At 37.1% G+C, this 24,319-nt stretch overlaps 1 protein-coding gene across 1 annotated transcript in view; it reads left to right on the top strand.

Moving 5' to 3' along the window:
• MALRD1 (MAM and LDL receptor class A domain containing 1) overlaps positions 1-24,319 on the top strand; it is a 757,419-nt gene that overhangs the window by 594,357 nt on the left and 138,743 nt on the right. The window contains exons 35-36 of the mRNA XM_077772480.1: positions 11,099-11,362; positions 22,374-22,499. Coding sequence (XP_077628606.1) covers positions 11,099-11,362; positions 22,374-22,499 — 390 coding nt within the window. The remainder of the gene's footprint in view (positions 1-11,098; positions 11,363-22,373; positions 22,500-24,319) is intronic.

Below are 24,319 nucleotides of genomic sequence, written 5' to 3'. Positions count from 1 at the left end.
AAAAATTGTCTTTGTCATTATCCTGTTGTTGTTGTTGTGTGTTTTAATTCTAGTGAGAATGAGTGATCTTTAACTTTTAGGTTGAGGAGAAAAGTATAAAATAGATTGTAAGTCGGTTTATGATACAGAGTAGATACTCATTTCATATCAGAAGTGGTGTAGCAATTATATCAGATAAATTATTTAAAAGATTTTAATGTATGGTTTATTTTATAATTTTGATTCATTTAGTGATCATGGGCCTAATTTTAAAATTAAGGGTGATTAATGTACAAAAAGCTGAAAGAAAGTGATAATTAGTCAACCCAGTTTACTTCCTGGCTTATAGAATATTGTTAGCCTTTAAATCTATTACTGCGGGTCATGAAGCCCTCATAGTTTATCAAAGGATGGGACAATTCATTTTTACTCTGGGAAGGACATTACATTTAAATGGGGGTGGGGTGGGGAAGAACACAACACAAGAACCAGAAATGGCATTAAAAGCTAACACCAAGCAGGCTTAGGGGAGCAACGCCCAATTCCCCCTTGACTGCATTTGGAGAAACTTGTATATTATACTATGCAATAGGTCTTACTTGATTTCCTGCTGATCATCAGGCTGGAAGGAATTTTTTAAATTAGGGGGAAGAAATCCACATGAAAACTATGGAAAAATCAGTCCCAATATGAACCACATACTCCCTTAGCCTGGATTTGACAAGTGCCTCCTACTGACCCTGAAGATAAAACACAAGTTACTGTTCTAACTCTCCATCTCAAAGGTTAATGCTTTAATATGAACACTGGTATTATCATATAAACATATTTATGTATTATCATATAAACGCATGCATCTATGTATGTATGAATAACAAAAATATATGCATAATACTTTAGTGTATTATATGTGTGTGTGTATATATATATATGTATATAATAAAACATGGTTTGGTGGTTTAGTAATTTCTCTACCATATGGAAACAATAATCAAATCCTAAATTCCTAGTCATTTTTGGAAATTATCATAACCTTTGCTAAATCCTTTCTTTTCACTCAGAAATACTCAGCAGGCCAACTGTTTTACCAGGCCAAGTGTGTCTGAGAGAGTTTGGGAGCTTTGCATTGCCAAGGTCAATTTGGCTCTGTTTTGTTCTCTTGGGCTATTAGAGTCTACTTTTATTATGGTTTTCCTGATTCCCTGGAACACATATGTTGTTATCTGGAAAATATCCAGACTTTATGAAAACAAGTTTGTTTGTTTGTTGCCTGAGAAATAGAATAAGAAAGTGACACTGCTTCAATAAAAAATCAGTTTTAAGAAGATTTTTTAAAACTAAAAATCAGGTGACTTCAACAATTCTGATCACAGTTTTTCTGATAACATCTTATTGGCATGTGAGAACATTTTACCCAGAAAGAACTAGTCACTCTTTGTGGAAACAGTTGGAAATGGGGAAAATAGAAAACAAACAAATAGAACACACAACTTTCTTGGCTTAACAAGGCATAAATGGGTTTATATGTATGAGTTATTTTCACTAATATAAACTTGCTCAAAATAGAAAACATGAGGTTAGAGAAATAACAATGTTTTGGGGGAAAATGGGTCTAAAGAAATAGGCTGGATAGTTTCTGCCAGATGGAGCAAATGATTAATTAGGAGGCTAGTCCAAATCCTAAAATATACTGACATTACTTTTTTGCCCCTTCTGGTCTTTCCGATTGTAATATAATTAACATAATGTTAGTCACGCCTTCTGTAGAATCACATATGGGGCTAGATAACCCAATATACTTTAAAGTGATCGCTTTTTAAAAAGATTTTATTTTTAAGCAATCTCTACACCCAACGAGGGTCTCAAACTCACAACCCCAACATCAAGAGTTGCAGACTCCACTGACTAAGCCAACCAGGAGCCCCTAAACGAATCACTTTTAATCATTGTATCAGAAAGGCAAAAAGTAATCTTAAAAATTATGTGTTATTTAAATAATGATAATTCAGTCATAACAACACTCCAAACTTTAGGTAAAGCTATTTATTAATATTTTTCAAAAGTTATATTGATTAAATTAAGCAGAGCTATATTTATGTCTATATTTATCTCTCTATCTATATTTAGTGCCAGTGCTGCATTAACCAACAGTTGTGGTATCATAGCCACTTTCTCTGGATCATAGAAGTGGTCAAGATATTACAACAGAGAGCTCTCTGAAAGACCATGTAGAATTCTTTGTGACTCCTGAATAGTCTTCTCTACCACTAGCCATCTTGTGTCTCTCCTTTGACCTTCCTGAAACATGTACAGCAGCTATTTCCAAAGTGTGTGAAGTGGAACATCCCCTCACAGACTGCTTAAAACTCTTTAGATTCCCTTCAGTTGATTGCGGAGTGTGATGAAGAGATAGCTTTCCACTCTCTATCTCAAGCCTTTTACACTTAGACAGAGAATCTAATAATTGGTGCCAAAATACTCAAAATTTCTGTAAGTAAAAGCTTTCCTACTCACAGGATTGACAATGACATTTTCTTCCCTGGTCCCTTCCCAGCCAGCAAAGGGTATAATATTATCATATCTGAAACATTCACTATTCCCCTCCAGTTTTAGATTTGATAGGGAGAGCATAGATGAGGCTGAGTCAGGCCATCAGGACAGTGGTACTTCATCCTGTAAGGACAATGGACTTAATCTCATAAGGAACTAGAGAACCATTTGTGAGCAGGAGTCTTCCTTTGGGAAATGTATTTGGAACAATATGAAGCATGAATTTAAAAATGAATACATTTAATAATGGCCCTAAATTTAGATGTCAAGAGTTCAGTATTTGGGGAATTTTTAAACTATTAAATAAAGTTGCAATTAACGTGGGTAGAACTATCAAGTGAATAGCATTAAATTAGGTCAAGCACATAACCTGGTCCAACATTGTGTATAATAGAGGCCACATCAGCATAGATATGTCTGACCAGGAAATGTAGCACCATCTGGAAATGATAAAATAAGAATGAATCTGTTATCCACTAGGGTCTCTCTGGGTTCCAGGCTTCATGACATGAAACAAATGACCAGCAACCACTCTAACATTTTATGTTTTTATATATGTTCCCACATTTGCACACATTTTAGATTATTTGGGGTTATATGATGGCAGAAAACTCTTCATTTATGCAATTTAAGTCATTTACTGTGCTATCACTATTTTTAGTTAGGAAGGGATTTGATGACATAACCATAGCAAACCTTGATGTTGAGTAAAAGTGATAACTCTTTGGGGGCCTCTGAAATATGTTCTGTTTCCTCAGCTCTTGATTTTCCATAAATATGTTCTTGATTTTCTTTCAAGTCTGCAACCTCCATATGAGCCAGGGGCGAGTGGGAGCTCCGATGGTAGGGTATTCACTCCTCTGTCATAGCCTCATGGCTTTTTTTTTTTTTTTTTTTTCCCCACTTATGTTGCTGCCTGGCCCTTCTCCATGCTTTTGTCACTAGTGAAGAGCTTCATGGTTTCAAATAACCTGCCATTTTGAATTTCTTTCAGCTTTCTCTTGTATTTATTTTAAATTAGCCTTGAGTGGCTATAGCTCTTCACTTTGAAAATAATGATGACTGTCTTTTTGGCGTCTCAGGTTCTTATCAGCATCTACACTGGATCCAACTTCTGGAAATGTTTAGATTTCCTTTACTTTTGTCTGTTTTGTCAGACTCTTGACTTTCCTTTTTTGTGTCACCCTTCTGACAAGCCGAATTAGCCCCCCTGACTTATCATCTACTCTGCATGCTCCTCACACATCTATGTATGTGCCACACACTTCCGTTTCCTTTAGTCCAAACAAAGGTCACGCTCCATCTTTCTGGGAACATTTGAGCTATTAAATATTGAAATTAAATAAGATCAAAATGATTCCTTTATGACTCCCAATTAGAGATAACCATTATGAATTTAAAAAGAAATGGATATTTTTATACTCTAGTAAGGATCCTTAGGAAATATGAACATAAAATTATAACTCAAATTATCCTCCAATCAAGAATTCTGAAGAATTGAAATTTGTGCATGTGTGTGCGTGTGTGTGTGTAAAATGATTTTAACCCCTCCTATAGTCTTATAGTGATCTTTCTGTGATCTTTTTGAGTATTGTTAATGAGATACATGCCAGAGACCATTAGCAATTTATATCTGATATATTTTGCAATGAGCATTTTACCATTTATGTCATTGAGTATGGCAATATATGGCAAGAGCTTCATTCCTGCCCTTTAAAACTGAAGTTCCTGGTGCATACGTTTTTCCATTCAAAACAGGCAATCAATTTTGCCTTCATTAAACATATTAATCATAAAGATAAAAATCCATCAGATTATCCTTGAGTCTAGGCTGTTATTGAACTTCTATGAAAATCCTAAAAGCATTTCACTGTGTTTCACTGTGGAATCATTTTCATTGCTATACGAAAGGTATTTCAACTGCTTCCCAAACTAAGTGAACAGTGAAACTCAGCATCCTGTAGCACAAAGAAAGACCCAAAACATCAAAATCGTAACCATCTGTAGAGCACAGAATGAAGCAGAAGGTGGTGATCAGAGGAATGAATGGCTTAGTTACTGGCAATATGAAAGTTAGTTAACAAGGCCGGTAGCTTACCCTTTATGTGAGGTGTTTTAGTTTTAGTTTTTCCTTTTCTATATCCTGAGATTTATTACAAAACAAAAAGGGCACGTTTGTTCATGTCTGGAGAGAGCATTGTTTGCAAAAGTCCTTTCAAAAAATACAATAAAATTACTGAAATGATTGGTAAAAACCCATAGTGTCCCTATGAATGATTGATAACTTTAGTTGCTAAAGGTTTATTAAAATACATGGAGAGGATATTTTTAAATAACTTCCCAGTTTCTATTTTTCTGATCTACCCTATTTTGTGGCTTATTACATCAATGGAAATAGTTTGTCAATGGATTCATTATTTTATCCATTTTTGTTATTTAACTGCCTATTATCAAGGAAAGTAAAATTTCTATTTAAATAATTTATTTATTATTCATCGACTTAAGAACTGTTTATTGAAAACATACCTGTTGGCATCAACTCTTTGGACATTAAGATGCCACTGTATTTTCAAAAGAAGGTTGAAACTTTCCATCTCTGACTTGGAGTGTCCAAACTCAACATGAAATCTCAAGTCAGATCAAAAAATGGCTAAAGACCTGGAAAATATAGGGTTGCAATGATGAAACTGCTATTTCTTGAAGGAGCTAATATAGCTTTGATGGTGGGATTTTCTGGTGGTTTCAGATATTTCTTGATGGAGCTAGTGTAGCTTTGTTTGTGGGATTGTCTGCTGGTTTCAGAATCCCTTTTCTGAAAACCAGCTTGCCTACAAATCCCCTGCACTCTAAAGCAGCATTCCTTAACTTATTTCCTATTGAAGCACATGGAAGCAAATGCTCATGTGTTTATCATAGTCCACATGCAATACAGACTAGAGAGCAGGGACTTATGTACAATTTATGATGCTCGCTATAAATGCACACCTATTCTCCACCGGAGGAAATATACTTGGTGACGTACAGTGACTGTAACTATATTGTTGGCACACCCTTGAATTGCCTCTGCTATACAGAGAGAAGATCCATTGCAAACTACAACATGAGATACACTTTATTATTGATCCAGCACACTTGAGACTTGTAATTCATTTGCAAACTGCTCCCCTACAGCTAATATGAGATAGTATATTAGTGTGTACGTGTACACATACACGCACATACACTAAACTTTCACAGCGGCGTCTTTCTTCTTCCTGCCCCAATCTCGGATCTGTACAACATCCCTAATCAGATACAATCTGAGGAATATTGGCTTAACAACAAAAGAAGCAGCAGCAACTTTAAGTTCAACAGTGAATTGTATTGTCTAAATGCGTCCACATTCTCTTGGAGTGTCTCTTCCTGCTCCTCTCACTCCCTCCGTCACAGTCTCCAGTGTGTGAGCAACTCTCTATCCCTCTTACTTTCTTTCATTTTTGTTCCTATTCTAACAGTGCCCCTTGGGGTCTATGACATGATGCCGTGGGCACTGAATGTGCTGTTTCAGCTTGCTCTCCGGTGTAGGCCTCAGGTTTGCCCGGCTCGTGTTCTACTGTCCCACAGAGTAACTCTCTCACATAGTGAACAACAGGCATTTCCAAGGAAGCTTCCTAGGGTTGGGGCTGATCTGGTACTCCTTTCCTCATGTGTCCATTGGCCTTGCACTTCAGTTCCTTTGGTTCTAAACATCCTGACTAAACAGCTCCCCGGGAATGGTAAGTCATGGGCCTGTGTGCTTGACCTATGCATACTATATTTGTCAAAGTATTGTGTATTTTAAACGCTGAATTTTATCTTATTTTAAATGCTCTTTTTTATTTTTGAGAGAGACAGCGTGAGTGGGGGAGGGACAGAGAGAGAGGGACAGAGGATGCGAAGCAGGCTCTGCACTGACAGCAGCATGCCCATGTGGTGCTCAAACCCACGAACTGTGAGATCTTACCTAAGCTGAGATCCAAGTCAGACACTTAATGTACAGCCAACTAATCTTTGACAAAGCAGGAAAGAGTATACAGTGAAAAAAAGACAGTCTCTTTCACAGATGGTGCTGGGAGAACCGGACAGCAACATGCAGAAGAATGAAACGAGATCATTTTCTCACAGCACACACAAAAATAAACTCAAAATGGATAAAGGACCTGAATGTGAGAGAGGAAACCATCAAAACCCTAGAGAAGAAAGCAAGAAACAACCTCCTTTACCTCAACCACAGCAATTTCTTACTTGATACATCCCCAAAGGCAAGGAAATCAAGAGCAAAAATGAACTATTGGGACCTCATCAAGATAAAAACTTCTGCATATNGAGACTGTAGAGCACCTTCCTACACTGTTGGTGGGAATGTAAACAGGTGCAGCCCCTCTAGAAAACAATGTGGAGGTTCCTCAAAAAATTAACCATAGAACTCCCCCATGACCAGGCAATAGCACTGCTAGGAATGTACCCAAGGGATACAGGAGTGCTGATGCCTAAGGGCACATGTACCCCAATGTTCATAGCAGCACTCTCAACAATAGCCCAAACATGGAAAGAGCCTAAGTGTCCATCAACTGACGAATGGATCAAGAAGATATGATTTATGTATACGATGGAATACTACATGGCAATGAGAAAGAATGAAATCTGGCCATGTGTAGCGACATGGATGGAACTTGAGGGTGCTATGCTGAGTGAAATAAGTCAGGCAGAGAAGGATAGATACCATATATTTGCATGTATAGGAGGATTAGGAGGAACTTAATGGAAGACCATGGGAGAGAAGAAGGGGAAAAATAGTTGGGGAGAGGGAGGGAAGCAAGCTATGAGAGACTCTTGAATGCTGAGAACAAACTGAGGGCTGATGAGGGTGAGGGTGAAGGGAAGATGGGTGGTGGGCATGGAGGAGGGCACTTGTGGGGATGAGCACTGGGTGTTATATGGAAACCAACTTGACAATAAACCATTAAAAATAAAGTCAGACACTTAACTGACTGAGCCACCCAGGCACCCCTAAATGTTGAATTTGTAAAGGGATTTGGAGAGGAGCACCTGGGTGTCTCAGTCATTTAAGTGGCCAAATTCAACTCAAGTCATGATCTCCCAGTGTGCGGGTTCGAGCCCTGCATTGGGCTCTGTGCTGACAGCTCAAAGCTGGAGCTTGCTTCAAATTCTGTGTCTTTCTGTCTTTCTGCACTTCCTCTGCTCGCACTCTGTCTCTCTCTCAAAAATAAATAGACATTACAGATTCCGAGGTATATTGTTGCTGCTTTCTCTTTGATGATGCCTCCTGACTGTGTCCTCACTAGGTGTAAGGAGCAAGTGCTGTTTTCATATTCATGAGGGGTCTGCCATCATGAGCCAGTCACCTCTGCAAGATCCCACTTCCACATATCATCCCATTTCAACATCAAATTTGGGGGGACACAAGCATTCCGTCTCTGGTACAGCATCTAAGGGTCACACAGAATAATTTCACTGTTCTAAAAATCCCCTGTGCTCCCTGTATTTTCTCCTCTTTCCCCTCATCTCCTGGCAACCACTGATGATTTTAACTGTCTCCACAGTTTTATCTTTTCCAAAATATCATAGAGTTAGAATCAGGCAATAGCCTTTTCAGATTGACTTTCTTTTTCATTTAGTAATATGTGTTTAAGGTGGTACTGAGAATGTTCAGGTTATAAAAGAGAACAATTAATATTGTTCAGTTTTTACAGAATTATATGAGAAAGACATTACCTGTAATGATGAGCTAACTCCATGGGTGACACCCAAGAATAAATACATTGTGATTAAAATTTTAGAAGAACTTTTTTTTAACTTCTCAAAGGGATTATACGGCAGAATGCATTGAATTTAGAAGATTAATATACTACATCTTCCCAGAGTACTCGTTTCATTTGAATACCTGGAGGAAGCTTTTTTTTATATTAAGAAAGCATGGATATATTATGTAATAGAATACAGAATTTTCATTAGATAAAACAAGAGACTTCAGAGAAATGCCGAGCTCATGGAGAACTGCTTCTGGCTAAGAGCCTATTTAGACTCCCCTAGGGATGCAAGTTCATGTTCCTCTTGCATCAGAAATACTTCAGTGGAAAATTTGAGATGTGATTCAGGGGAATTCAGTTTAAAACAAAATACATTTTGATGGCTGGAGAGTATCTTAGGTCGGATTCCCAGGGAAGCAGACCTGGAGGCACACAGTCTCACGTGCAAGGCTTATTGGAAATTCTCGGAGCAACACCCTCTCTGAAGTGGAGGAAACTGGGCTGGGCAGAGGACAGCTAGGCTGAGATGTCGGTATCGTAGGGGCCTCAGCCCATGTCATGGGAGCTCTAAGGCCACACTGGTCCTTTCATAGATGTCCCAAACCAAGGCTTAGGGGCCGAGCCATTTTATCCCCAGAGCACAGGGCAGTGAATGGAGTGTCCCCTGGAGGGTGTGTGGCTTTAGAGGGAAAGCTTTGGGGCTGGACTCAGCTGTGAGCTGTGAGGAAACGTCTCAGCAGCAGTGGGAATTAACACCTTGATCTTGCTGGCAGAACCTGAGAAGCACCAGACAAGACTCCATGAAAGTCAGTATAAGCTTACCAGCTTCCCAGAAAAGACTTAGGACGAGTGAGTTCGGACTACCTTTTGATATAAATAATTCTGAAATATTGAAATCGCTACCTCCAAATAAAAGAGATTATTTTGTATTTTGTATCTAATGTCAGGAAAAAAACTAATGGAACACACACACACACACACACACACACACATGCTGTTCTGAACAGGAGAGTAAAAAATCCTGAAGGGAGTAAAATTACTTCCTTAATTTTTGTTTTCCAGAAAGAGTGAGTACCTTAGCTAAGTATTAGGTGTATCACTAAATCTGATTCTGAATTTTTATCATATGCAGAGTTTATTCAAACTTCTCAACCTTCAGTGAGTTCATAAAGCTAAAACTTCAGCACATAACATACTTTAGAAAAAAAATAAAGGATGTCTGCATTTTCTGAAATGGATCAATGGAAAGAAAGAAAATAAATTATTTGATCCTGGTTAAATATCATAACAGCTATATTATATAAATATAATTATGTATATAAAGCTTTAAATATATATGTAAATGAATATATAAAGGTATGTATATAAATGTATAAACATTTAAATCTAATTTACTTTCTGAGTTTGAGTTTAGGGTATCTACACTGAGCACTAGGACTGTATGTGCTGCTATGACCTATTAGTCATTAGATAAGAACATGGTAATAATGTCTCAAAGCTATGCATTTACCCCAGTTAAATATGCTGGTTTCCACGAAAGGATCCCTGAAATATATGGCTCTCACTGCAGAGTTTGGGTCTAAATATATTCTAGATACATTACCCCTGCTGAGTGAGTGGGGAGGAAGAGGAACTTTCAAATTTCGGTTTAAATTAATTCACAATGCCATCTTTATGCATAAAACAAATCATTCTTATATAATCTTAAATAGAATATATAGCTTACATATATATTCTATATAAGATATATGACCTTATATGTAATTTAAATAATCTATGAATAACAGTTGTTTTAAAATGTAAAGAACACAAAACTATTCCTGAACTGATCCCCACTATTATCTCTTTTTCCCCTTAATATACTGATGAGCCCATCAACACTGTCACAGAGGCAATATGAAGCAGAAGGACCATTCCATTAATAATGTTCCAGCAAATGAGTGTAATTATGTATATTCTCTGACCCCTAGAAACAGCAGCAAGTCAACATTCTTTGCTCATGCTTTAAGTTTTGGCTTAGAATTTATTTAAACCTTTGCTGCATAATAGTTCCATGTGTCCAAAATTTACTAAACTAGTATTATGTCTTTGGAACTCAAAATTTATGGGCCTCAGTATCCTTATTTGTAAAATGAGTCCGTTGGACTTGAACCACATTGTCTTCAAAGTTCCTGCCAGTGTAGTATCCTGCCACCCATTATGATTTCATTGGTCCTTTAGATATGACAGCATCTGACCTTCGAGCTGTCATCGAGACCCAAGGGCAAAGAGCAGTGTGACAAACCCATAGCAGACATCTACTTTTGTGACTCATCCCTGACCAGAGTATCAGAAGACAAATTTCTGAAGTTGGAGGCACAAGCATTTTTAAACTACATACTACTAGGGTGACAATTCCCGCCACAAAACTCTAAAATTGTGAATTCAACATTCCAAAGGGCTTAACTTACTAAGTAAAATGCTTTTACTCTCAAGGAAAATCTGATGTAGTGGTCACATTTAAGACGCACGAACCAACATTTCATCTTTAATTTGAATGTGTTATTTTTCATGACAATGACACCCTTTTTAAGAATGTTGTTTCTGAGGTTAAGATGAAGCATATTCTATAATAGCATCAGGATGTTTTGTAGAGCTCGTATTATTCCTAATAGGAAATGAAATTACTTATATTATCAAAGTCTTTCATTTTTACCCAAGCATAAACGGATCCTGTAATGTTTCAACACTAGACAGAGCGATAATTCTCCTAATAGTAAAATGACTTGGTCTCTCTTCAGGTCCTGTGTCACCACAGCCATCACTCTGTGAAGCCGATCAATTTTCTTGTATCTACACACTCCAGTGTGTCCCTCTCTCAGGGAAATGTAACGGACAGGAAGATTGCATAGATGGCTCTGATGAATTGGATTGTTCTCCCAGCCCCCCTCCTCAGCGTTGCAGTAAAATGGAGTTCCAGTGCTTGAGCAACGAATGTATCCCATCCCTCCTGCTTTGTGATGGCGTGCCTGACTGTCACTTTAATGAAGATGAAGCCAGCTGCTGTGAGTTATTTTCACTAACTCAGTGTACCGGGGCAGAAATGCAGTTCAGAAATTATAAAGAGAGTTTGACAGATGAAACACACTTCTCTATAGTCTTACCATGATCGTAGCATCCATAATGTCGTTGTTTGTATTGTGTTACTAAACAAAGCGGGTAGACCTTGCTTCGCATTTCTGGAAACGTTGTTTGTAGTCACACTAATCTCTTTTACACTCTTCTGATTTCCTTTTTTATTTACATCTGGGCCATTCAGGCAGGGAGTGCTACTAGGTATTTGTTATCTTTTTTGTTTTTGTTATTACCACCTTTCACCATGCAGAGTTGTTATAGTACGATTGACTTTATTTTCTGTGCTATACTTTCCATCCTTGTGGCTCATTTATTTTATAAATGAAAGCTTGTACCTCTGGATCCTCTTGATTTATTCTGCCCAGCACCCAAACCCCCTCCCCTCTGGCAGCCACCAGTTTATTCTCGGTGTTTATGAGTCTCTTTCCATTTTTGCTTGTTTTGTTCTTTAGATTCTACATATGCGTGAGATCATATGGTACATATCATTCTCTGTCTGACTTAGTTCACTTAGCATAATACTCTCTAGGTCCATCCATATTGTCACAAATGGCAGGATTTCATTCTTTTTTATGGCTGCATAATATTCCATTATATATACATATACATATATATAGAATCTTCTCTTTTTTTTTAATGTTTTTNTGACCCAAGCAAAAGTCGGACGCTTAACCGACTAAGCCACCCAGGCGCCCCTATATAGAATCTTCTTTATCCATTTTATCCATTCATCCATTTATAGACTTTTGGTTTGTTTCTAGAATGCTGCAATAAACACAGGGTGCATATATCTTCCTGAATTAGTGTTTTGTTTTTTTAGGTAAATACCCAGATGTCAAATTACTAGATCATATGATATTTCTATTTTTTATTTTTTTTGAAGAACCTCTGTACTGTTTCTTGGGAATTTCGTTGTTGTTATGGGTTTTTTTAATTTGCTTTGTTTTGGTTTTATCGTAGCTTCACCATTTTACATTCCCACCAAGAGTACACAAGTGTTCCCTTTTTTCTGTATCTTTAACAATACTTGTCATTTCTTGTCTTTTTTTACAGCAGGCATCCTGACAGGTGTGAGGTGATATCTCATTGTAGCTTTGATTTGTACTTCCTTGATGATGAGTGATGCTGAGCATCTTTCCATGTGTCCATTAGCCATCTGTATGTCTTCTTTGGCAAAATGCCTATTCAGGTCCTCTGCCCAATGTGTGTGTGTGTGTGTGTGTGTGTGTGTGTGTGTGTATGTGCGTTGTATATTTGGCTATTAAGCCCTTATTGAGTATATCATTTCCAAATATCTTTTCCCATTTAGTAGATTGGTTTTTAGCTTTGTTGGTAGTTTCCTTTTCTGTGCAAAACCTTTTTAGTTTCCTGAGTTCTAATGGATAATTTTTGCTTTGTTTCCCTTGCCTGGGGAGACAAATCCAGAAAAATATGCCAAGGCCCACGTACAAAAGTTTCCTGCCTATGTTTCCTTTTAGTTGTATGGTTTCAGGTTTTACACTTAGGTCCTTCATCCATTTTGAGTTTATTTTTGTATTCGGTGTAAGAAAGTGGTACAGAGTTGTCCTTTTCATGTAGCTGTCCCTTCTTTCAGTGCCACTTATTTAAGAGAGTGTCTCTTTCCTATTGTGCCCTCTTGTCTCCTTTATCATGGATTAATTGAATGCATATACGTGGGCTTACCACCAAACCCAATTCTCTTCCACTGATCTGTGTATCTGATTTTGTGCTGGTACCATACTATTTTGATTATTATAGCTTTGTAGTATAGTTCGAAAAATGGGATTGTGATACCTCCAGCTTTGTTCTTCATTCTCAAGATTGTTCTGGTGATTTGGAGTCTTTTGTGGTTCCATACAAATTCTAGGATTATTTGCTCTAGTCTTATGAAAAATACTATTGGTATTTTGATAGGGATAGCACTGAATTTGTAGATTGCTTTGAGTATTTGGGATCTTTTAGAAATATTAATTCTTTCAGTCCATGAACATGACATTTGTTTCTATTTATTTGTGTTGTCTTCAATTTATTTCATCAGTGTCTTGTAGTTTTTAGAGTACAGATCTTTCACCTCTTTGTTTAAATTTACTTTTAGAGGGGCACCTGGGTGGCTCAGTCATTTAAGTGTCCACCTTGGTCTCAGGTCATGATCTTGTGGTTTGTGGGTTCAAGCCCCGTGTCAGGCTCTGTGCTGACAGCTCAGAGCCTGGAGCCTGTTTCAGATTCTGTGTCTCCCTCTCTTTCTGACCCTCCCCTGCTCATGCTATCTCTCTCTCTCAGAAATAAATAAAATACTTAAAAAATTAAAAATAAATATACTTTTAGATATATTTTTTAAGTTGAATTGTGTTTTAGAAAGAGAGAGTATGAGAGAGAGAGAGAGCAAGCATGATCAAGGGTGAGGGGCAAGGGAGCAAGAGAGAGAGTCTCAAGAAGGCTCATGCTCAACACAGAGCCTTATGGAGGACTCCGTCCCATGACCCTGGGATCATGACCCGAGCTGAAATCAAGAATTGGATGCTTAATCAACTGAGCCACCCAAGAGCCCCTTTAGGTATTTTTTGATGCACCTGTAAATGGGGCTTGTTATCTTTTTAACAAATGTTTACAGAAATGGATTGCAGACATGTAGCTGTGAATATTTAGGAAGATGGTTCATTCACAGAGCTATAGGCAAGTGTTCACTTTAATATAGACACACACACACACGTGTGTGTGTGTGTGTGTGTGTGTGTGTGTGTGTGTGTGTGTATACAGAGGCTGCACCTGGACCACTACCTAGCTGGATATCATGTCATTAAGAGTTCATGGATGGAGGGATAGACGGGCACCTGGGTGGCTCAGTAGCTTAAGTGTTTGACTCTTGGTTTGGACTCAGGTCATGACGGTCTCATGGTTTGTGAGTTTGAGCCCTATGTTGGGCTCCATGCTGACAGTGCAGGGCCTGCTTGGCATTCTTTTTCTCTCTCTCCCTCTTTCTTACCCTCCCCCTGCCTCTTAAAATAAATAAACTTAAAAGAAGAGAGAGAGTTCATAGAAAGGGGCACCTGGGTGGTTCAGTTGGCTGAGTGTCCGACTCTTGATTTTGGCTTAGGTCATGATATTGTCCTTGGGATCAAGCACCACATTAGGCTCTGCATTGACACTGTGGAGCCTGCTTGGGATTCTCTCCCTACCTGTTCTCTCTCTCTCTCTCTCTCTCAAAATAAATAAACATTACAATAATAATAAAAATAATGTTTTAAGAAAAAAGAGTCCAAGGAATAGTAAATCCTAAGGCTTAGACTTGAATCTCATTCTTGTCACCTATTACCTATGCAAACTTGGGAAAGTTATTAGAATCAGTCATCATTGATGTAATACAACCTTATAGGGCTGTGAGGATTTGAGAGAATACATGAAATCCTCAGCCCAGCATTCAGTACCTTCTAATTTTATTATAACTGGCTCATTTCATCTAGGGAAGGAAGAGTGTTTGTTATGATACAATTACACAAATCATTAAGGTGATCATGAAAGCATGGTGAGTCACAGCACCACTAACTGTGGTTTAATTTCTGGTTAGTTTTATATTATACTATATTATATATTTTGGCATAGTTTGCAGTGATAAAACTACATAAACCACATGTTAATGACCACTTTTTCTTTTAAGTAGTAAAAAGCAGCTTAGAATTTGACTGGACATTGAAAGAGATATAAGGCTATTTCAGTAGAGTGGGCATCAGGAAGTTTAACTATCAGAAAAGGACAGACATATCCAAGAAAGAAGAGATAGTGTTTGGGTATTTAAAGGTTTCAGTCTTAAATAAGTGAACTTCTTTTCCTAGTTTAGGCTTAGAGATTGGCTTTTCATTTTGTGGTTATTTCCTGTGACATTCTCTCTGTAATAAAGCCAACCTGTCAAGTCTTATAATATTTTCTGAGAGGAAGGTAAACAAATGGAAGAGAATGAAGAAGAGAAAGCCTGTCAAATTATTTATCCCTATTCCCATCAGGGCTCTAATGTAATTTGGTTGATAGAAATCTTATTAAGTTCAATATAGTCATATGATATTTGACTTCAAATAAGAATGATATTTAAATAGAAGCTTAGGAAAGTACAGTATACTTATACTTTCACACACTCATTGCAAACTTGGTGTTTGATGAGGTAGGAACATAAGAAGTTCTGTTCCTAAAGAGAAATAAGCCCATGCTAGGAATACACTGTTATCATGAAAGTATTGCTTCTCTCCATCTCTAAAATATTTAATTAAGTTGTGACTCTGTAGGGAAAATTGTGTCAAAATAAACTGTAGTAAAAATGCTAGGGCAAATTTACAGAATAAAACCATCTAATGATAGTTTACCAAACAAAGGTGTTTTTTTTTATTTTTTGGTTTGTCTTATTTATTTTTTTGTTTTATTCTGGACTTATCTATTGATTCAGAATGGTATGTTTTTTAAAGTCATACTCATTTATTCTTTCATAAATTCTCATTTATGTAATTTATGCCACATATTGTATTGGGCATTTTTGAAACGGATGTGGTATTAGACCAACTCCGGTTGTAATTACATTATATATTACATTATATATTACTGATATATATATACATATGATATATATATCATATATATGATACATCATATATATGATACATATATATGATACATATATGATATATATACATATATATCATATGTATATATATCAGTAATATATGTATATGTATATATCATATATATCACGTGTATATATCACATGTATATATCATGTGTGTGTGTGTGTGTGTGTGTGTATATATATATATAGTGAGCAATAGTTGAAAATAAAAAGTGAGGGGCACCTGGGTGGCTCATTCAGTTGAATGTCTGACTTTGGCTCAGGTCATGATCTCACGGTTCGTGGGCTGGAGCCTCACATCGGGCTCTGTGCTGACAGCTCAGAGCCTGGAGCTTGTCTTCGGATTCTGTATCTCCCTCTCTCTCTCTGAACCTCCCCTGCCCATACTGTCTCTGTCTCTCTCAAAAATGAATAAAACAAAAACAAAAAAAAGAGAAAATGTGATAAATGCAGGGTTATTGAATATGTAGGGTATGATCTAACCATGGTGCTAGGGAATCTGTAAATTTTAATAAGAGAAATAATGACAGGCAAATTTGGAAAGATGGTTGTCTAGATGTGCTTGATTCCCCTAAAGAAAGTTCCAGAAATATTGGCGCCTGGGTGGCTCAGTCTGTTAAATGTCTAACTTTGGCTCAGGTCACAATCTCACAATTCTTGAGTTTGAGCCTCACATGGAGCCCTCTGCTGTCAGCACAGAGCCCACTTTGGATCCTCTGTCGCCCTCTCTTTCTGCCCCTCCCCCTCTCACACTTTGTCTCAAAAATAAATAAACATGAAAAAAATTATTTAAAAAAGGAATGTTCCAGAAATAGAGAAAAAGTTGTTTGCCTGAAGCATATTTGGTATAACTGGTATAGGGTTTATGGTGAGGAATGTAGAAATGAGTCTGGAGCGATAAGCAGGGACTAGATCATGAAGCGCCCCTCCTTGCCCATCATGCCACCACCAGCTGATGTTCAGGCTGTACATGGAATACACTGGAGTCGAGGAGAACGTGGTTAGGAGATGCCACCACGGAAGGATAAAGGAGTTGACTGGGTAACAGAATGAGTAAAGACTTTGATTAGGTTTTAGAGACACTCAGGTGGAGAGGAAGAGAGTGTGATCAGGAGTTTCCCAGTTTCTGACTTGGGCAGTAGGATAGCTAATGTGCCATTTCCTGCACTGGGCAAGGAGAAGCACCTCTTAGGGGAAGATTCGGGCTTTGTTTTTAAACATGTTGTGTTTGTGGCGTTTGTGGCACATGCGCACAAAAATGTTCAGAATGTATTCACAGTGGATATCTGGAGCTCCGGAGAGAGAGAAAGCAAGGCATAGAAAGACACATGGCCTTCAGCATATATACAGGCTTGAAGGTGTGGGTGTGGATGAGATAATAGAGGAAAACATAAGGTGGCGGACAGTTAAGGAAAAACACACGCTGACAGACACTGAGATGTGGTCTCCGACACAAGACAGTAAAAAAGAGGATACTAACCATAAATGAAATTTAGAAAGCTTTAAGTACAGAGAGGATTTACAGGTTGGAATGCTTCTGAGAGATCATGTAAGCTTTGGCTTAAAAAACATATATATATCGGGAAAAGCATAACATAATTCCTGGTGAGTTGGAGAGAGACCTTGCTGTGCATGGAAAGGGCAGAATTCTGAAGCCAATCTCTCGTAGAGAAAGTAGGCAAGGAGAGAAATCAACTGTAGACAACTCTTTCAAAAAGCTAGCACCTAGACTGTGATGGAGGAGAAAATAAGAGGTTTTTGGGGGTGGGTGGTTTTGAGAGGGCTGCGCATGTTTAAATGTGGGGTAGGAATAAGGATTCTGAAGTGGTTACCGTGTAAGCAGGGAAATTCATAGCAATTTGCTTTTAAAGGGCTTTTATTCTTGAAAGATAAATATTCTAGTGATCAGAAAATTTATGCAAACCTGTGATGTGTTCAACACTTCAAAATAATTCATATTTAATAGTCTTTCCTTTGGAAACAAATTTTAAAATAAACTTAAGGGGTACATCTTTACCAAAAATATCTCCCTTTAAAAAAAAAAAAAAGGAAAAAATAAGTGTTGTTTAATTATATGGGACAGTAGCACAAAATTAGGGGCATTCCTCCTACCGGTTTTCCTCCGTTTCATCACAAGTATCAGTCGGTGTCCTGATAAGACACAGATGGCACACTGATGTTACAAAATTTGAGAATATTTGAATACAGAGGTTATTTATAGGGAACTAGCATGCATAAAAAAAAATAGTGAAATCAGGAGCTGTTATCACCCATAGACCAAAGCATGTGAAAGGAAGATTTGTCTTAATGTCTTAACCTGGAATCAGAGAGAGCTACTTGGTAAACAGTCAGGGGACAGCTAAACCATGCTGATCTTCCAGTCTCTTCCCTCCATGTTATCTCTTGATGGTTTTCCACGTCAGCCACACCCAAAGAGTAGCCAGAGGGCAAAGAACCATATTGATGTATCTTTATAGTTCATCCTCTGGGATCCAGAACAGAGAGAGAGAGGATGCAGAATGTTTGAAGAGGGGCACATAGAAGCTATCTGCCGTTGATGGATGTGACTGTGAAAAGGATAGGGAAGTGGACAGTCTGCTTACTTTCTGACTTTAATTTATATTCCAGTAGTAGTTGATGTGCCTTAGGTAGTTGAGTGCCATGTAGAGGATTTACAATGAATGGGTCACACTCCTCAGATTTGTGGATCAACCTTTATCATCAGGATATTTTTATTATTGGCCATTAAATATGCTAGCTGTGATTCCAGCATCCTATGGTACTTCTCAATGACAGCATAAAGATTATCCCTCTGCATTTGACAGCTTCTTACAAAAGTGTTGCTCAGTTTGATTCAACATTAAAATCATGGTGATTATCTATTTTACAGAGATATTGAAGAATTGGATGATTATGGTGAATCGCATAATACTCCTAATAAATTCTCTTTCCCCATTAAATTGTATTTAGAGTTTTATAAAAATTTATTCAAACTGGTAAGATAGTTCAGTAAGAGCAGTGGTTTGTTTTAGTTTAAGTACAGAGTATAAATCCATCCTTCCCTATACTAGGTATGTGTATGCCTTAAAGGGATGGTAGCCTTCATTCTTGGGTCACAACACCAGAGTCACTCTGCTTTTAGAAATGTGGGCTGCATACCGTGAGTTTTCATCTTAAGAGTAAATGGATACACATCCCTAGTAACATGTACTTTATTTGTGTGTATATTTTATATGCAGCAATTATAATCTATAAAAGGAATTTTGCTTCAGAGAAACTTATCTTCAGTAAACCATTCATGAATTGCTTCTGTTTAATATATTTCTAATACCTGAGTGAATGAGCTAAAAGCCACAGAATGCTCTGTGGTAACTTGGCTTATTTTGGTGCAAAAGTGTGTCAACCTGTATGATGACAGATTGAAGTGTTTTTTATAAACAGTAACTATGTTTGAATGTGGCAAGAATAAGAGATTGCCAGGGAAACATTTTGAAATCTGAGTTTTCTATGTATTTTATATATAGATTACTTAGACTGTTTTTTTTTCCTCTTATTGTATATGTGACACTAATGAAGAAGAAGAAAGTAATGATTTGATTGATTTCCTGTATTCAGTACAATGTCCTTTGCTGTGTGGGTTTCAATAAATACTAATTGCATTCATAATTTGCCACCTACATTTAGAAGGAAATTGATAAATATTCATTAACTTTAATGTTATAGTGTTTTAAATACCATAGAAACTACGATTTCAGTTTTAAATTTTACAAAATGACTGTTTTTTAACCCTTAACCATAAACTTTCTATCAAAGGGAAAAAGTAAAACTTTTATCAATTGAAACCATTTATTTTCTTACATATTTTTATGTATTTCAATACTATTTGGGCCAAAGTTGAGGATTTATACCCCATAGAGGTTGGGGCTCTTCACTGCACAGCTAACTTGAAGAATAAGCTATCAGTTACCCTGGAAATTGGGTGAAGGAATATGGATGGATTAGTATTTTCAAAAGTAGAAGTGTTCAAAATAATGCTTCAACTGTAGATGAGTATCATCAGCTTTGTATACAAATCTCAACCTATTATTTAAAACCTTTAAACTGCCATCTTTTATAACCTCTCAGCCCTTTGTAATGTAAAACAATGGTGATAAAATTGTATATATGTACACAAACACATATAAATGCAGGAATATATAGATGCATGTATATACATTTTCATTTTTTGCAAGCACCTCTTATAAGAGTTGGAAGATTATTCTATTTCCTAGTTTACTTGGTTTGCAGTATCATTTATCTTGTCAATGTATACCGTAAAATTATTTAACCTTTGAAAAAGCTTTAAAGATCATCTCTCCTGGGATCTTAGCCATTTCTACAATCTGGTTTCAGCCTTATTTGTTAATTTTGTCTGCATTACCTCCTTCCACAAACTCCCCAGTGAACAGCAAACTGCTTTGCTCACTGTTCCAATGCCAAACTTACTGATTCCCCATTTAGAGATTTAATCCCACTCTGCTGAATGGCTTTTCACTGGACACATGAAAATTTAAAACATCTCAAGACTCTACTCTTTTGGTCTTTATAGACTTTCATGCACTAAAGGAATCTCTTATTTTTATAATGCTTATCTGTACTGATGCTTTACCAAGTAAGCCTGGCCTTACGGCATTTCTTTTAGTATTTTGAATTGTTAACTGCTTTCTATCATCATTTTGCTTTTGTTGCTGTATATATCCTGGTCACTCTTTCTAAAAATTTTCCCCTGCACTCCAGTTCAAGTGCTAAGCACAGAGTCTTACAGGTAGTGTCAGCTCAGTAATATTTATTAGTAAGGGTTGATATTTAAGCACCTCAGGAAAGATGACTCAATGAAAAGGATCCCTTTAATTTTTAGAGCTGGTGTTTTTAGTCAATGGAAAGACGCTCTTAAAAGCATCATTTTGTGTCCCATTTGAAAGTTAATTTTGGTTGGGCAACTGTCAAACTGTGTCAGTAACCTATGATAACTCAACAATTCTAGCCCATAAGTATACTTGAAGAAAGGAAAAAAATCATGATAATACTGACAAAACGGGATGCAAGACCCATCCATGGGGCTGTTTATTCCTGAGTCTCCTAAACTATCAATTTAACTTGAGAAGTTTGAACTTACTGTCTTTATTTCAGTAGAAGTGACTTCCCATGTCAATCCTTTTTTTTTTTAAATTGTAGCAGCAGGTTTAGATTAAAATGTTCAAATAAGGTATTGTGTATGGCACTATTAGATAAGTCAGAGAAAAGCACAGCCATTCTTGTTGAACTTGGATTAAGTGCGTTAATATCATTATCATTTAGTGCTTTTCAAATCTATCCACAGTTCCTGGTGAGATGGTGCAATGGGTCCATGCTTTAACATTCCTTCTATTCCAAACACAGAGTGCTGCTAGATAGAACAGCTGTCCCGTTAAAGGGCTCAGAGACATGATAAATACCAGCATGGGATAAAACTGGTGTAGAACCAGAGAACAGAGATCAGGCCTGAAACCTAGGCCCGCTGGTTTCCAGGTTCTCAAGCAAACTGGAGAGGAGAGATGCCTGATGACAGCCTGGAATGAAGGGCTCAGATTCAGTTCTAACTTGTAAAAAGAACCTAAACATTATTCTGCTTTAGGAAATTGGAGTCCTAATGAGTCAATGAGAGAGGGAGACAAAAATACAGTTTCAGGACTACGAGTAGCATCCAAGAGAGGTTGAGTACTTGGCAGAACTAAATTAGTATTGAACAATCAGTCCTCTTGATCAGCATCAGTAAAGCCATTTTTCTGAAACAACCCAAATGGGATGAGCAAGACTTATGCTTGTCTCTTGAAGTCAGGCTGACAAGAGACTCTGGAATTAGTACAGTGCACCGTGCTATAAAGGCACATAGTCATACCACATTGAGCTGCAGTGAACAGCATCGTGTCCTCCGTGACTGTCCATGCCATACAACCTGGAAATTGATAAACATTCAAACAAGTAATGGCTGCTGTCGTTTCAGTTGCACATAATGTCAGGAACATTAGGGGAGCAAGGGAACTCTGCCTTGGAGTAAAAGTTTAGCCTAAAACCAATTCAGACTGCATAGCATGCACAGTGTACTTTGTACATACAGACCAGTATAATACTGCATAATGCCCAGCTGGGAAATGATTCTATCAAAAAACTTCTTTTTGAAGACTCAAAAACAACTATAATGTATAATTTAAACATAGGACTAGAAAGATAAAGGGTGATGCGATAAACTGTCTTATTGTTTAATTAGAAGACATTCATTTAAAAAATGATTATTCTTTTTTTCTTTTTCCCAGCCAATGAGAGCTGTTCTGATGGTGCATTGTGGTGCACCTCCTCGAACAGCTGTATTCCAGTTCATGAGCGCTGTGATGGCTTTGCCAACTGCTTGGATTTCCAACCTGATGAGTCCAGCTGCTCAGGTATTCTATTTTCAGTAAAATACTCTTTACAATATAAGCCAGTAACTTAACCTTGTAGATGATACAAACATTAAAACCTGAAATTCTAAATAATTGCAAGCATGGGAAAACTGAATTTCTATTACTGGTTGGGGGTAGGAAGATTATTAACATGGCTACACTTAGAAACACTGGAATAATGTAATGGACTCATGCATATTCTATATAAACAATGTCTCCAAATAAAAATCACACAATTTTAATTTAATATAACTTAAAGCTATTCGGATTTGATAATCTTTTTGATGCAAATTGCCTGATTCCTGAAATAAGGTAACACAATCTAACATGTTAATTTTTTCATTGTAATTTTTTCCCACTTCATTAAGAGCTACTTGTATGATCTAGTCATGTTTAAAAAACCAACTCATTAAGCTTTAGACTAACTTTTAAACATTTTTCTCTCCTGACTCTGGAATATTTATAAGAGCTGATAACGATGGTTTGTGATTATACTTTTATCAAAACTGCCTTTAAACTCTCTATTATAGCCCACTGTTAACATCTCTCCTTAGTAATTAAAATTTTATTTCATGCAGAAGACACATAAAATAATAGATAGGGTCAATATAAATCTCTCACAACTAATAGATACTATAAATTGGTAATAAAAGATATATTCAATTATATTTTCTAAATAAATTGGAGATATTTAATATCAAAAGCAGGTGGGACTATATTCTTTGTATCTTGTAAAAGAGAAGACTATTATGAGATAAGTGTCAAAAACATGATATTTACAACCAAATCACAGTGCAAAAAACTCTGATTTTTTTGTGCTGCTGAAATGAATACTCACAGAGCGCTGAATTTTATGGCTACAAAAGGAAATCAAGAAGCGGGCAAATCTGGTCCCATAAAATATGCAAAAATGAATGCTCTTTGCCATTATTTCCGTACCAGGCATACTTTTACATCAGATTGATACCCAGAATGTAATGCTTTCAGTTCCTTTTCAGAGTGAGAAAGATACTAATGAGAGAGTTTCATTCTTTGAAACTATTAAGAAAAAGCACTGATGTCCAGGATCCAAATTTATTTGCATAAAGGTGAGATTTTGTTCAGGAGAGTCCTCTAGGAGAACAAATATATCATACCATGTTATGGTTTACTGTCTGATTTTACATATTCCACCTTTAAAAATACGGTCAGAAGACCAGAAGAGCAACCATTCTTCCTGAGTGATCGCCAACCTGTAGGTAACAATAGAGAACACATTCTGGCCGCTCCCATCTATTTAAGCCATTCACCAGTTCACTGACACAGGTCATTTACAAAGTACAGGTCATACTGCCCCAGGTACTGGGTTATAGTCATATAAAGAACTAATGAGACACTTTTCAGACATAAAATCCACATCATATTTTTTGTTCTCTATATTTTCAATACTTTTTAGTTTTTCAAACAAATACGACAAAGTCGATGCTTCTGTGTTTAAGAACGTGTCTAAGCTTGATCCACGCTCGAATGCCCATGACACCTTCCTCTTTCTTTCCAAACATCACATCCCTTTAGGGTCAGCATTTCATAGACTTTATAAGACCAGTTCTGACAGCGTCCAGCAACATCCTTGGTCACACAGCAGGTGGTGAGCATCTGGTCTCCCCTCACCTGGGGTTTAAGTCATTAACAGTAACAGTGACCTCAGATGCTGCATAGGTGTTTCGGGTTAAGTCTTACATTTCAGCAAGGTCTGTTTGTCCCAACGCTATGTTAGAAAGCATATTATTTTCAAATTTTGGTTGCTTATATAACAAAATTATTGAATGGGATGTGTCTGG

This window comes from Crocuta crocuta, unplaced genomic scaffold (genome assembly GCF_008692635.1).
Source record: "Crocuta crocuta isolate KB4526 unplaced genomic scaffold, BGI_CrCroc_1.0 scaffold96, whole genome shotgun sequence".
NCBI lineage: Eukaryota > Metazoa > Chordata > Mammalia > Carnivora > Hyaenidae > Crocuta > Crocuta crocuta.
Note: the sequence above shows the minus strand (reverse complement) of the source record. Positions and strands in the feature narration are given on the sequence as shown.